Source organism: Lissotriton helveticus, chromosome 5_1 (assembly GCF_964261635.1).
Source record: "Lissotriton helveticus chromosome 5_1, aLisHel1.1, whole genome shotgun sequence".
Taxonomy (NCBI): Eukaryota; Metazoa; Chordata; class Amphibia; order Caudata; family Salamandridae; genus Lissotriton; species Lissotriton helveticus.
In genome coordinates, this window is record NC_136065.1 from 2,070,961,649 (window position 1) to 2,070,975,804 (window position 14,156).

At 43.9% G+C, this 14,156-nt stretch overlaps 1 protein-coding gene across 1 annotated transcript in view; it reads left to right on the forward strand.

Annotated features, from left to right (window-relative positions):
* LOC144753992 (uncharacterized) overlaps positions 1-9,025 on the forward strand; it is an 81,115-nt gene extending 72,090 nt beyond the window's left edge. The window contains exon 3 of the mRNA XM_078641512.1: positions 7,130-9,025. Within this exon, the coding sequence (XP_078497638.1) occupies positions 7,130-7,329 (200 nt within the window). The 3' untranslated portion in view covers positions 7,330-9,025. The remainder of the gene's footprint in view (positions 1-7,129) is intronic.
* Positions 9,026-14,156: the final 5,131 nt, after the last annotated feature.

Below are 14,156 nucleotides of genomic sequence, written 5' to 3' on the forward strand. Positions count from 1 at the left end.
GAAAATAATGGCATTACAGTTAACACTGTTGGAGTCTCCTGATAGTCCTCTGAGAACTCAGCTTATGGCTGGAGTCTCCTGATGGTCCAGGGAGACCTCAGGCTGTAGCTGGGGTCTCCTGATGGTCCAGGGAGACCTCAGGCTGTAGCTGGAGTCTCCTGATGGTCCAGGGAGACCTCAGGCTGTAGCTGGAGTCTCCTGATGGTCCAGGGAGACCTCAGGTTGTGGCTGGAGTCTCCTGATGGTCCAGGGAGACCTCAGGCTGTAGCTGGAGTCTCCTGATGGTCCAGGGAGACCTCAGGTTGTGGCTGGAGTCTCTTCACGGTCTTGGGAAACCTCCTGTAATGGCTGGAGTCTCTTGATGGTCCTGGGAGGCCCCAGCTTATGGCTGGAGTCTCCTGATGGCGCAGGTCTTACATGTTCACATGATGTGGATTCTATGAATTTGCATTAATTGAACATGTCATTCATTCTGCTGCACCCTTGCTAGGCCTTCATCTTTGTCTCTGGTCACTTTATTGTGGCAGAGACACTGTCCAAAGTGCTTTTTAGATTGTGTCTCTCCAGCTCTGAACCTCTCAAAAGAGTTATTTAATTTATTAGAGGGATTGCAATCTCCCAATATTTGTTCAGGTACTCTCTAAAAGGTCTAGCACTTTCTTTTTAAGATTAAACAAATACCTGAGAACATTCAGACTGAAATAATACCTACACCCAACAACCTTTCTTTAAGATCTTACCACCTGTATCTCCTCTGCACCTGTTGATGCAAACAACCTTGATACCGTACCTCCTGTGCACCTGTTGATGCAACCAACCTTGATGCCGCCCTTGCAGGCTGCGCCCACAGGACCCCCTTCAGATTCTGCAAAGAGAAGCTAAAGGAGCTCTGTTTCTGCTTCTCAAGATCCCCTTGTTGGAATTGTTGAGTCTTCCTTTAGGACAAGGCACCTTCCTCACTGCCTGGAAAAATGCTGTTGTGAAAACCCTAATGAAAAAGTTTGCTGCACCCTCGGGATATTAATAACTTCAGTCCAATCTAAGTGTGGGGTTACTGTGTGACTTTTACAGGTAGTAGAGCAATGGTGGAGATTTTGTGGTGCTATGACTTTTTACTGCATTGTTAGTGGAGTGGTTGTGAGTGTGGTTAGTTTAAAGGAGTTGATAAAATGGGTTAGGTGAAAGTACCTTCATGGTGGGTGGGAGGGCAATGGATGGAAGTGGTAGCATGGTAGTGGAGTTTGGTAGGTTGGCGATGGTGGGAAGTACTGTGGTTCTGTTAAGTGGTAATAGATTATTGGGTTCATAGTAAAACTTTGGAGTGTGGTAGTGTAAAGGTGATGGGTAAACTCATGGTACTGGGATATGTGGTGGTACTTTTACCCATTTTATCAACTCCCTTAAACTAACCGCACTCACAACCACTCCACTACCAATGCAGTAAAAAGTCATAGCACCACACAATCTGCACCATTGCTCTACTGCCTCTAAAAGTCACACTCTAACCCCACACTGTACTTCTTACCCACACTGCAGATGGATCGAGTGGAGGCACAGCAATGTCTAAATTCAACAATACAGTAGAACAACATATCGTCATAAACACAAAACCTTAAGAACACATTCATTAAAACATAACATTAGAACAACACTACTTAGAAACCAAAAGTAACACAGAAAAAGACACAACAACCATAGCACAAAAACACAAAAATAACACACAACAATAGCACTCAGACACTAAACCAACACACAAAAAAGCAATGTGTAAACACAAGAAACATAACTCGACCAACTACAAAACCACAGCACAAAAATACAACAAATATGAGAGACAAAATGCTAGCACAACTCCAGAATGACACGCCATAGCAGACATACAATAACATCAAATCCAAAACAAAAAAAACGTGGAAAACAACATAATAGAATAAAAATGCAACAAAATACCAAAAAACACGAAATAGTGCTATAACAACAACACAGTATATAAAAGAACTTGATATAGCAACTCAGCACAGTACTACAAAACTAAAACAAAAGCTAAACAATAACAAAAGAGTTATACAACAAAGTAAAAGTAATCAGTAATTTGTATTGTTATTCTGTTATGTTTGCAATGTTTTGGTATATTGACCTTGTGGGGTGCTGTTGTTTTGCTGTGCTCTTTTATTGCAGTGTTTTATTGGTGTTGTATTGTGTTGTGGCATCAGCTGAGATTACTTGACCATTCTAAAAGGGATACTAAATCAGTGTCTCTGTGTTGTATCAAATCACCACGAGCCTCTAACACTGCCATAAAAAAAGTGGCATTGACAAATGAGAATGCATTTGCTCCTTATAGAAAATTCACTTTGTAGTGTATATTTTTGATAAAGTAAACATCATTCTTTTCCTGTATGTGTAGCTGAAAGTGATGGGCAAAAGGACTATAGGCTATGTACTATAGATGTAATGTTGGCATTTAAATCATGATGGAAGCCACTTATAGCATAATGCAGGCCGTAGCTTAATAGTAACAGTTATTTTTATATAGTTTGGACACCATGACATGTTGGTATCCACTTTAGAATATTTCTGTCTCTGGCATTATGGTGGGTATTATTGTCACAATGATGGCAATTTTTGATAGAATGTGGAAATCACTGATATGTTCATACCCACCTCAAACACAATGGGCCCAATTCACAAAGGCAAAGTTAGATTTTTTGTCTAAGTTTAGACCAAAAGTCCAACTTTACTACTTTTCAGTGTGCACAAAGGTAAGTTGCGAGTAAAATCTTTACGACTGCAGAGTCTCTGCACTCCTAGCAGAGTCACTGCACTCGGAGTGGAATCTCCACACTTCGGGTAGAGGTGCACCCAAGTGCGGAAACTCCTCAATCATAAAGATACTACTGGTAACTTATCTTTGGGAATACCAAAAAGTAGTAAAGTTAGACTTTTATTCTAAACTTAGACCAAAACCCTAACTTTACCTTTGCCCAATGCTGGCTATAGCCTTAGGGCCTCAATTTTCTGGAACAGCTTTGACTCCCATGGCATGATACTGCTCACTCCTATGAGATGACAGAAATGGCATATTTGAGGTTATTCTTTATATACTGTGGACATTGTTGGTATAATGGTGCCCATGCTTGGTGTAATGATTGCACTGGCATAATATGGGCAATCCTTAGTATTTTAATAACATTATCACTTCTGTCATTGATTGGTTTAACCTCTCTGCACCCATCCGTGCCATCACACATTTATTCATATTTAATTTTTTCTTTCAAGAAATTACCCATTCAAATATCCATACATGCATTCATTCACTTACCTATCAATTATCCATTCATTGAAACACTCATTTATCCATTCATGTACACACCCATTCAACATTTTGCACATTCTCAGATTCACCAATGAAGCCTCTAAAACACAGCACAAACTCGGCAATAAAGAAGCAGTGCCAGTGAAGCATGTAGCCATACGTATTGGCTTTACCAATGCTTAAATATTTTGCCGAAAACAGAGGCATTTTTTTTGCTGTGGCAAATACCATTCTATTGATTTAGTTTGATCCTGAGAGCTAGCTTCCAAGTGTGAATATTTTAACACTCATTTACCATAGTTTCGGTGGCGGGGGAACGCTAGGCAGAACGGCAGACAGGAAATGCTAGTTGCATGAGCATGGCATTTGCGTTTTCCTTACCCAATTAATGGGAGTATTTTCTTAAAAACTTGGACACATGCATATTGTGCTCGCTTTAGTTTTCTCTTTGGTTGGATTACATAAACGATAGATTGTGAGGATTTCATTCAGAGCTCTCGGGCCTCAGTTAGTACTGTGCTGAGTGGGCCCCCTGCAGCCGGGGCCCCCCGCACCATGGGGTTGCGGGTGCCTGTGTTACGCCGCTGGAGAAAACTTAAGCTATTCATTTCTCCACCAAATCTTTTACTGTAAAATGTTGTGCCTTACCCCGTGCACTGGTGCAGTTCTGGCTGCCTAGCGCCAACGCAGGCACCCTTACCCAAAGGAGTCAGTATTATTGTCAAGATAGAAATCCCTTCCTGCTCAAAAACTATCCTTTGAGGCTATTTTCTTTGTATGAGTGTTGTGTAATGCAGAACATATGAAAAGAGGAAATAACAAAGAGAAACAAAGATATTTCTCCTTGTTATGTCAGCCTCAGGCAGGCACACCATTATGGTGCAAACCCAAGTCTTTGTATATATGGATTTGAGTCAAAATCCATGGATGGATTTAAAGGAACAAGCACACCATCCAATCAACACCTACCTACTGCAAAGTAACACAAGATATCGCAATGCACTGCATTGCCTTTCTTCATTTTATAAAGCAACACAAATGGGAGACAGCCATGACAACGCGGGCTTTACACCGTGCTTCCATGACGACGCTGCCATCCCAACGCAAGTCGTTACAACGACTTGCGCTGAATGGCACTAGATACTGAGGAATAGTAGATTTACTATTCCAACACCTTCCCTACTGTTGCTTAGACTGGAGTTGGAATAGTAAATCATACTATTCCAAAATCCAGCGCCTACAGCGCAAGTCATTGTAACGACTTGCGTTGTAATCGATGCGTCGTAATGGCAGCGCGGTGTAAAAGCCCGCATTGTCATGACGTACATCCAACACAAATAACTATTTACTTGCTCACTTTTGCAAAATTGTGTTTAGTGTCACGCTAAAACTGCATTTTCAGCACATGCATAGTTTAAGTTTGTAGATTTATATAGCGTGCCTTATCACACATGAGGATATCCAAGTGCTGTCCATGGCACAGAGAGATTATTTGATTTACCCAGAATCACAGAATGTTGCGCGGAGGTTGAGACTCAAACACAGAACCCCAGCTCCTGACTTGGCACCTCTTGCCACTGCGCAACATCCTCTTCCCCATGCATGGCCGATAACACCTTGGCACTCAATAGCTGTCCACTCCCTAAGAACATATTTTTTTCTGTGCCAAAAAACCGAGCTCTCAAATTTCTCTGTTCAATTTCCGTAAAATGCTTGAAAACCCTCTGATGAAACAACAGCTTACATTTTAAAATGTGGAATACAAGCATGGATGTGATGAATCTCAAAACCCAGAACTGGGCCCCATGCTCAAGACTAGGACCTCATTGCTCCTTCCTTAGTGGCTCAGTAATAATAATAATAATAATAAAAACATTTATAAAGCACCTGGTTACACTATAATCAGTCTGTCTCCGCGCTATGAATGCAGTCCAAAAGAAGACAGATATTCAAGCAATCAGCGGCAAGTAGAGGTCGGAAGACACAGATTCAAGTGACAAAAGTGTTAAACTCCTTACCAGCCAAGATGAGGAACATACAAGACCATCAGAAGGTCTGCATGGAAGTAAGGATCAGGTTCATTTCAAAATAAGGACCCAGGCTGAAGCTACCACCCTGGTATGAATAAACAGAAGTCGCTGTGGGTTGAGAACATCCATGCAAGGATGCTTCTTATGTGTCACACAACCACAACAGTTGAAAACGACACGGCCGACAGTAATCATTCCCGACCATAGATGACACTCCTATCCTCTTGGTTCCTTGAACAACATCCTCACAGCCGGTAACACAAGAGACAGATGTGTGCTTCTAATCCAGGTTTTGGACTTGCTGAAAGATTTTAACAGGCCAGTTGTAATCAGGCCGCAAGCGACACTCAGAACCTCTTGGTTCCTTGTAGAACATCCTATCCTGCGTGTCACTAACTCACGACACCAAAACGTTCCAACATAGGCCTCATTGCAAGTACGAGGGCACAAAGTGAAAGCCTCTTCGGAGGCGCCCCTCCGCTGACCAATGGCTCTGGATGAAGAGGTCTCATAACTGCCCCACTTTCATCCGCCAATCAGAGGAAGGCACAAGTATAGAGCTTTAAGGGGTGCTGCGGGCTCTTATCTGGGACACTCAAGAGAAATCCGAGGCAGCGATGTTTCATAACAAGACAGACTCGCCTGTGCCAGTCATAGGGGTTTAATTTGCGATCGGTGCATTCTGGGAGCTGTAGTCGCAGGTCCTCGAATGAACGTTAGTCTGAGACTGTCGGTTACAGTTATGAAAGTAGTCAATGCGAAGCAAAATAAAGATTAATGGCAAGGCCGGGTGGAGGCTTGGTGGGGGGCGGCGGCGGGGGAAGGATATTGGGTATAGACTCAAGGAGTAAAAAAAAAAACAAATAGAAAACAAGGAACCGATCTTATTATTTCATGGCTTGCGGACGGGTTCCAGTCTCTGCGAGCGGTGCGCACAAGCGTCACCGCAAGTGCTCCTAAAGCGGCGACCAGCTTGCTAGAACGCGCGTGCGACGTGAAAAAGTGATGTGCACGTCATGCCCGCCTGTGCGCGTTCTAGCAAGCTGGTCGTCGCTTTAGGAGCACTTCCAGAAGCCCTAGTAAATGCTCTCCCAGCAGCGCATGCGCGATGACTCAGCGAGACCTAAAAATGGGGTAAAGGAAGGAGAAAGCAGCAAAATGAGGCAAAAACAGGAGAAAGCACACAGCAAGACAGAGAGGAAGCAGAGCAGCGCAGCAGCACAGGAAAGCTGGGCCTTTGTAAACCTTTGTAAATCTCATACATTCATGAAGCTGTGCTTTACTGTACTTCTACAAGCGAGCGGTTGATTGCAACACTCAGGCCTGATTCACAAAGGTAAAGTTAGACCAAAAGTCTAACTTTACTACTTTTCAGTATTCACAAAGGTAAGTTACCACTAGTAACTTTACTACTAGTAAACAGGCTATTTGTAGATTTAAAAGTAGTAAAGTTATAAGTAGTAACGTACCTTTGTGTATACCAAAAGGTAGTACACTTAGACTTAAGTCTAAGTTTACTACTGAAGTCTAAGTTTACTTCTCTTTAGTATTCACAAGTAAAGTTACTACTAGTACAATTACTAGTAGTTTAGTTAGTAGTAGTAACTTACCTTTGTGAATACCGAAAAGTTGTAAAGTTAGACTTTTGGTGTCAGCTAGACTTTTGGACTAACTTTACCTTTGTGAGTTGGGTCCTGTGTGTCTTGTCGGCCAGGTACCTGCAGGGCTCTCTTATCTTACATGCTTCTTATTAACATGTCCCTCTTTCTTTCTTTCTCCACAGGGAACCGGGACTCCATCCTGGCCCGCAGCTGCTTAGAGTCCTTCAGATGCGGAAATATGACCTCAAAAACTGTGCATGAAGTCACCTACGATATCCAGATAGTGTCGTGCTGCAGCACCGACCTATGCAACATGGCCGACACCCCGAGGATCTCCATGCTCAGTGCCATCTCCTTGCTGCTTCTGTGGGTGCTCCATTAACACTGGGTGTGGCTCTGCCAATCTCACCAGGCATCCTTGGAGATAGCTTACAACAAAGAAAGAGAATAGGAGACACTAAATGTCTGGAGGAGGTATACAGACAGCCTTTTGGAGAGCCGAACCAGTGGTCTGGCTTGGCTCGAAGAGCTAAATCACGAGCCAAGCTATCAAAAGGTGTATAAAAGGCAAACAATGTCTTGAGATAATGTGATAAAAGGACTTTAAAATGAAAAAGAAAATTGAACATATCTCAGTGTTTCAATTAACCTTGTACGGTATCGCTGAGTTAAATTACGTTTATTGGAAGTAATAGTTTTTAAACACAAAACATTCAAGAATACCCACATGCCCAGACAACACTATCCAAAATTACCCAAAATGTGTCCATTTATGCGTTCTACATAGCTTATACTGTTATCAAATGCGAAGCAAGATCATTTTCTATTAATCATATATAAGTGAGATTTTTGTAGAGCGCAGATCCTGTGCTGACTTACTTCACATGTTTGCAAACTGGGTGATTAAAGAAAATGATACACAGTGAAGTAAAGATATTAGCTATGGATCACATAATTTGGTCAAGCAGGGAAGCTGGGATTTGATCCAAGGATTGCATATTGTGCACTTCAGAGATTACAGGGTTACAACCTTCTCTCTTCCTTTTATCACCAAATGTTAGTGCTTTGTGTTCAGGTATTCAGTTATTGTTATTCAATTAGTGTTAGTTCATGGAGTTCAATAAATCACTTATCACACCTTACATCAAATTGACACTATATACACATATATAATTGAGCCTAGTCATAAGATTTAAAGGTGGGCACGAAACAAAGAGGTCTTGGAACCACCACAGAGATTGCTGCTCAGGTTATAGCACTTCATGGAGTCTTAGGGGTTGAGCAGCTTGGTCTTCAGAGAGACATGTTCTGTTTGCCACTGTTTCATATTCTGTTTCCACTTCGAAATCTGGGAGCTGGTGTGGGGGTGTGGGGGTCAGAGGGGTTGGATATTGCCCCCTGCATTCTGCCCACTCCAAAATCTGGGGGGATACGCCCATGCACCATAACATAGGGGCATATCTATCAAAGAATGCCTTTGCGATTCTCAAATAGCAATTTTTAGAGAATCACTATTTGAGAATAGCAAAACGTGATGTAAATACAAATTAGCAATTTTTTGGCAAATCCTTGGCATTCCTTAATTGCGAGTCGCAAATTGCGATTCGCAATTAAGGAATCCCTTCTCATTTATTCCTATGGGCCAAGAGTACCCAATAGTTACTTGCAAATTGCACACGCAATTTCAAGGGTGCAAGGGTTCCAGAAGGACACCCTGTTGCACCCCTGAAATGTGCATGTGAAAAAAAGCAAAAAAGTGCTTTGTTCAAAGAATTCGCAAATTACCATCAACTTAATTTCTGATGCAAATTTGCACAACTTAGGTGCTTTCTACATCCCATTTAAGTTATCGCAATTTTCGATTCCTTAAATGCTATCGCAAAAAAGGTTATCACTAATTTTGCGATTCCCTATTTTGCAATGTCCTTTTGGGATGATACATCCCAAAAGGCCTTTTCCCGTTCTCAAACGGGCCTGATACATATGGCTTGATACATATGCCTCATAGATTTTAACAGCATTTATCATATCACAACAGCATATACCATGTCAACCTACCATAAAAGAATCCAACATATCCTATCCAGTGTTCCCTCTAACGCGCGTGCGTGCGCGGCCGCCCACTTAGTGACCCCCTAGCGCGCAGTGTCCCTATTGAAGCGCGCGCACATCACAGGAGAGTGTTCGCGCCGCCGCTTATTGCGAAAAATGCTACTTTCCTGATTTCGGGGACGACTTCAATAGTAAGTGGCTCTTGCTACATTTGTTCCTCAATAGGAAACGGCTGCAGGCTGTTTATGGGCCTTTGTGGAAATATGTGTTAATTGCAGCACGGTCATGCCCTGCAATTTACATAAATATTTTCACACTGGCCACTCAGTCACAATCAGCCCCCAGCCGCGCTCTAACAAAAGACAGCATCAAGGTAAAAACGATCATTGGCAGGGCTGGCGGGGGGAGGGGGGCTATAGGTGTCTGACGAGGGCCCTAGTACTTTTTTGTGTGCAAAATGAGCACTGCTTGCTCAATTGTGCGCTCTTTTTATAGTGGACTGGGGCATATCTTGCCTTAATCGGACGGAGTACGTACTGTTTTGGCCATTCATGTTGGCATGCGTTCAATCTATGCAAATGGGATGGGCGAGTCACAATCAGCCCCTAGCCGCGCTCGAACAAAAGACAGCATCTAGGTAAAAACTTTAATTTACTCCGTGATAGAAGTACGAAATATATTCCTAGATATTTTAAAAAGGTGTCTATTTGTAATAAATAGAGGCAGTTTCAGTCAAAAACGAAAGAAGCAGACTCCTTTTTGTTTTTCACACTGTGAGGACAACCTGTGGCAAACTGTATTCAGCTTGACAGGCTACGTCCATCCACCTCAATAAAAGCAAAAAATTAACTACTTGAACCAGAACTATTTCTGCCCATGTTTCTATAAGATACATCACCAGCCGGACTAGAGTTTTTCACCAAAACTGCAGTACTCATGCGCCAGTTGTTTTAACATGAACACACTGCTAACCAACTTTCCTGCGGCACTATATTAGGTTGCTCTAGGTTATTTGGAACACCAACAGCATATTTTTCGTCAGGATTGCGACGCTTAGGGAGGTCTGAATGTGAACACATAAAAAACAATCTGAATATGGCCGCATATCCTGCATTTGCGCATTGGGTATGGAGCTCTCTGAAGGGGTTTTTTCAAGCCTGTCAGTGGAAGACGAATTATAAATTGAAACCTGAGCTGAGTTTAATGTGCCACAAGAGTTTGCAATTCAATGGCAATGCTGTGTTTTCAAACTCCCCCATAAATTATTTTCTTAGCCGTGCTCACGCATTTAAGGCCTTGTACACTTATCTCATTGGATTGGTTTGTGAAAATTGCCTTCAGGGTGCATAATATCTCCACTGCTGTGCTTTAGCAGGCGGCCACAGGTATTGTTGAAGCATGAATAAGAACAAAGTCAAAAAACGAATTATTCATCCGTGTCGCAAACCCAGACTGGGGCCATCAGCAGCAGCGAACACAAGGTGAGCACCTCCACTCCGGGATGGGTACACTGAGGGGTGGGTGGAGAGAGGGATAGCAGGTGCAGGGTGCACTCCTCCACCTCGAGGCACGGAGCTGGCACAGTAAGGGTCCAGGTGTAGAGGGGGGCAGAGGCCCTTGATATTATTTTTCACTCGGAGGCACAGAACTGGCACAATGAGAGGCAGTAGATCCCAGGTGGCAACTTCTGCTCCAAGGCGCGATGCTGGCACACTGAGGGGGTTAGTGGAGATGGACATTTGGACACCAGTTGTGCACTTCCATCCTGCACAGGCACCAGTTGTGCACTTCCATCCTGCGCACAATGCTGACACACTAAGAGGGTTGGGGAGAGACCGGCAGGGGGTCCAAACTGTGCACCTTCACCCAGGGTCACGGTGCTGCCAAAGAGACACAGGAGGAACGAGGGGCGGAAGGCCCAAGGTGTGCACCTACACTTCCAGCACAGAGCTAGTACACAGAGGAATCATGAGGGGAGAGGCCCAAGGCAAGCCACCTCCTGCTGTGGCATTGAGTGAGTGCTATTGTCACTGTGAGGGGGATAGAGTGTACATGGGGCAGCAATTCCAAGGTGATCATCTCCTTTTCTAGACAAACTAATGGAGATTGAGAAAAGAAAGTGTAGCAGGCACAAGGTAAATCCCTCTGAACTGGGATGTAGAATGAGGGTTGCTGGCATATTGAGTGAACTTTAGTGGAGACGCGAGAGCCGGCCCAGGATGACCACTGCCCCATGTGTGCACAAGTGTGCACCCTGCAGACATACAGTGAGGAGGCCAAAGGTAAATATGTTGTCAAAGAAACTGTAGAAGCACCACTGGCACACAGTGTTCAGTAAAGGCTAAAGGGAAGGGCCAAGCAGCTGCATCCATGAATGTGCTCACTGCTGGCACTGTGGAGGTTGCATGCAAGAGGGAGACCGTATGATTATAATAGCTTCATTAGTTTCATCCCAATTATTTTCAGGGAGAGAAATGTAAGTACTTCTGAGGCTGGGTTTACATCTCTCCACCCGCCCCAAAAAATTAGCATAATGGGGAGACGCGGTCAATGGCAAGTAGGTCAAGGGAGCCGCCGGTCAAAAAAGTTTGGGAACCACTGGAGTAGATCAATCATCCACATACATTTTCAATCAGCAGCTCTCGCCACCATGACCCCACAATTTATTATCTGCACCGAAATTTTGAACATGTCTGCAGCTTCATGGCGCTACTGGCAATCCTGAACGGCGTGAAAGTGTACCGAACAGGGTTTAAGCTGATTGGGAAAATAATTCCTCCAGTAAAAATTAAAGGTGTGTCCCCCACTTCCTGAAAAACAAACAATTGCAATGGAATAGGTCTCGCATTAGGAAAGTGTGAGCTATTGGTATTGTAAATGACACATTTTTTAAATATGTGTTGGCTTTGAAAATATATAAATGAATAGCATTGTTATTCACAAAGCCAATAGCTTACACTTTCCTAATGCAAGTCCTATTGGCTATGGCAATGCTTGTTGCTAGCAAGCAAGGACAGTGCTGTTGTGGTGCTGAGTGATGATGTGGTTGGGCTGAGTGATGTGGTGGTGTCCCCGAGTGATGTGGTGGTGTCCCCGAGTGATGTGGTGGTGTTCCCGAGTGATGTGGTGGTGTCAGTGAGTGGTGCCTCTGAGTGATGTGCCGGTGCCCCTGAGTGATGTGGTGGTGTCCCTGAGTGATGTGGTGGTGTTCCTGAGTGATGTGGTGGTCTTCCTGAGTGATGTGGTGGTGCCCCTGAGTGATGTGATGGTGCCCCCGAGTGATGTGGTGGTGCCCCCTGAGTGATGTGGTGGTGCCCCCGAGTGATGTGGTGGTGCCCCTGAGTGATGTGGTGGTGTCCCCGAGTGAAGTATCCTCTTAATAGATCTGTAAACAAAACCCTTGTTATGTATATAACATTGATTAACAAAGCATGGGATGTGTTATGAAGAGAGACGAGTAGGCACAGATCAATATACTGCAATGATTTTCTTAGCCAAGAATGGAAGTATGTCTGCGAGATGAAGAGAGGGTGGTAAATTGGATAAGGAAGATGAATGAATAGGAGACAGGAACAGTAAGCGCGGGAGAGGCGAGGGAGAGAGGAAAGAGAAGGAGGGGGCCGAGATCCAAAATCAGTGAGGGAGGAGGTTGTGGAAAGGCCAAAATTCATAGGAGCAAAAGCAGCGAACAACAGAAGTGAGCCTGTATGGAAGAGAAGAGCCAGGGCAAAATCAATATGAAACAACAAGGTTGAAAGCGAGAGAGAGGGGAAGAAACAGAGGTAAGGAGAGAGAGAGCTGGATGAAGAACAGACCATGAAAACAAGTAAATAAAGGCTCACGAGAGCGAGGTCAGCAAGTTCGGGAGCACATTCCTTTGAAGTCTGATGGGGGGAGGGGGGCGGGGGAGCGGCTTCCTTTGAAGTCTGAAGCCGAGGCTCAGACAAATGGTGGTGTGTGAGCGGCTTCCTTTCAAGTATGATTGGGGGGCGGGGGAGCAAATGGTGAGCGCGCGCCTGGCGCACATGCACTGGCCATAATCCGCATTCCAAAGCCCTCTGGCAGGCTTTCCTGGAGCCCCTACATAAGTCTTGTCAGAGCAATGCGCAAGCGCTTTGGCTCAGCGAGACCTAACAAGTTGACGTGGTTACTATTTAACAGCGAGAAGGCGGCCACCTTTTTTTCGGAGAGAACACGTGGTATCATCGAACAAGAGATCAGAACGCCCAACGACACATCATTTCTATAGAAGATATTTTTGTATCATTTCCCTAAAAAAAAAAAGCTCTACACCTCACCGTCAGCGTTAGGTGGCACGAACACAGCAAGAGAAACATGCTCTTTTTTGTTTTCCTCCCATACAGTGAGACTGTTGAAACCATGCCTTGTCACTATGAGACCCAAATTAGATTGTTGCAAGGCAGGGGGAAATGCTTTGAAACCCTGAAGCAAGAGGCACCAGGGAAGCTAACAATGCTGGGAAATAAAACAATACACAGTGCAGTCGTGTTTACAGTGGCAAGATCAGTACTCGGACTGTGATTGAGTTCAACACACAGCAAGCCATTATCCCACACATGCCTCTCTCTCTGTCGTAAAATATTCAAAATTATGTTTTTTTTTAAAATTAACTAACCCAAAATAACTAAACTGCAGGATGATGCATACTATACACAGGCGGATCTCGCGAGCAAAGTTTACTAAGGCATTGTCGCGCTGTCCATTCGAATGCAGTAATACGGACAGACCCGGCATAATATCAGTCCGGTGGTACACTATGCGATGCACATATTTTTAGCCTAATTGCTTTTAAGTCAAGCCCTTAATTGCATTGGTTACGCCCCATTGAGAGACCCCATAGTTTTTTCATCCCACTCAAAGCCCTGGTCTACACGCACGGTCAGGTTTATGGCGCACATAGCCTTCGCTGCAGCGCACAGAGACTTTACTCTGCCGCACACAGAGGAAAATAATTAGAGGGAACATTGATCCTATCATAATATAACATATCTTAAATTTGTAGCAGTGAAACCTGTACCATAACACATAGAGATATGAAAAGTTTACAACTATTTTGTTTTGTCATACTCACAATAAAATCCTGACTTTTATAATGAAGTATGGCACACATGTTCTACCTTAAATGTACCTTACAGA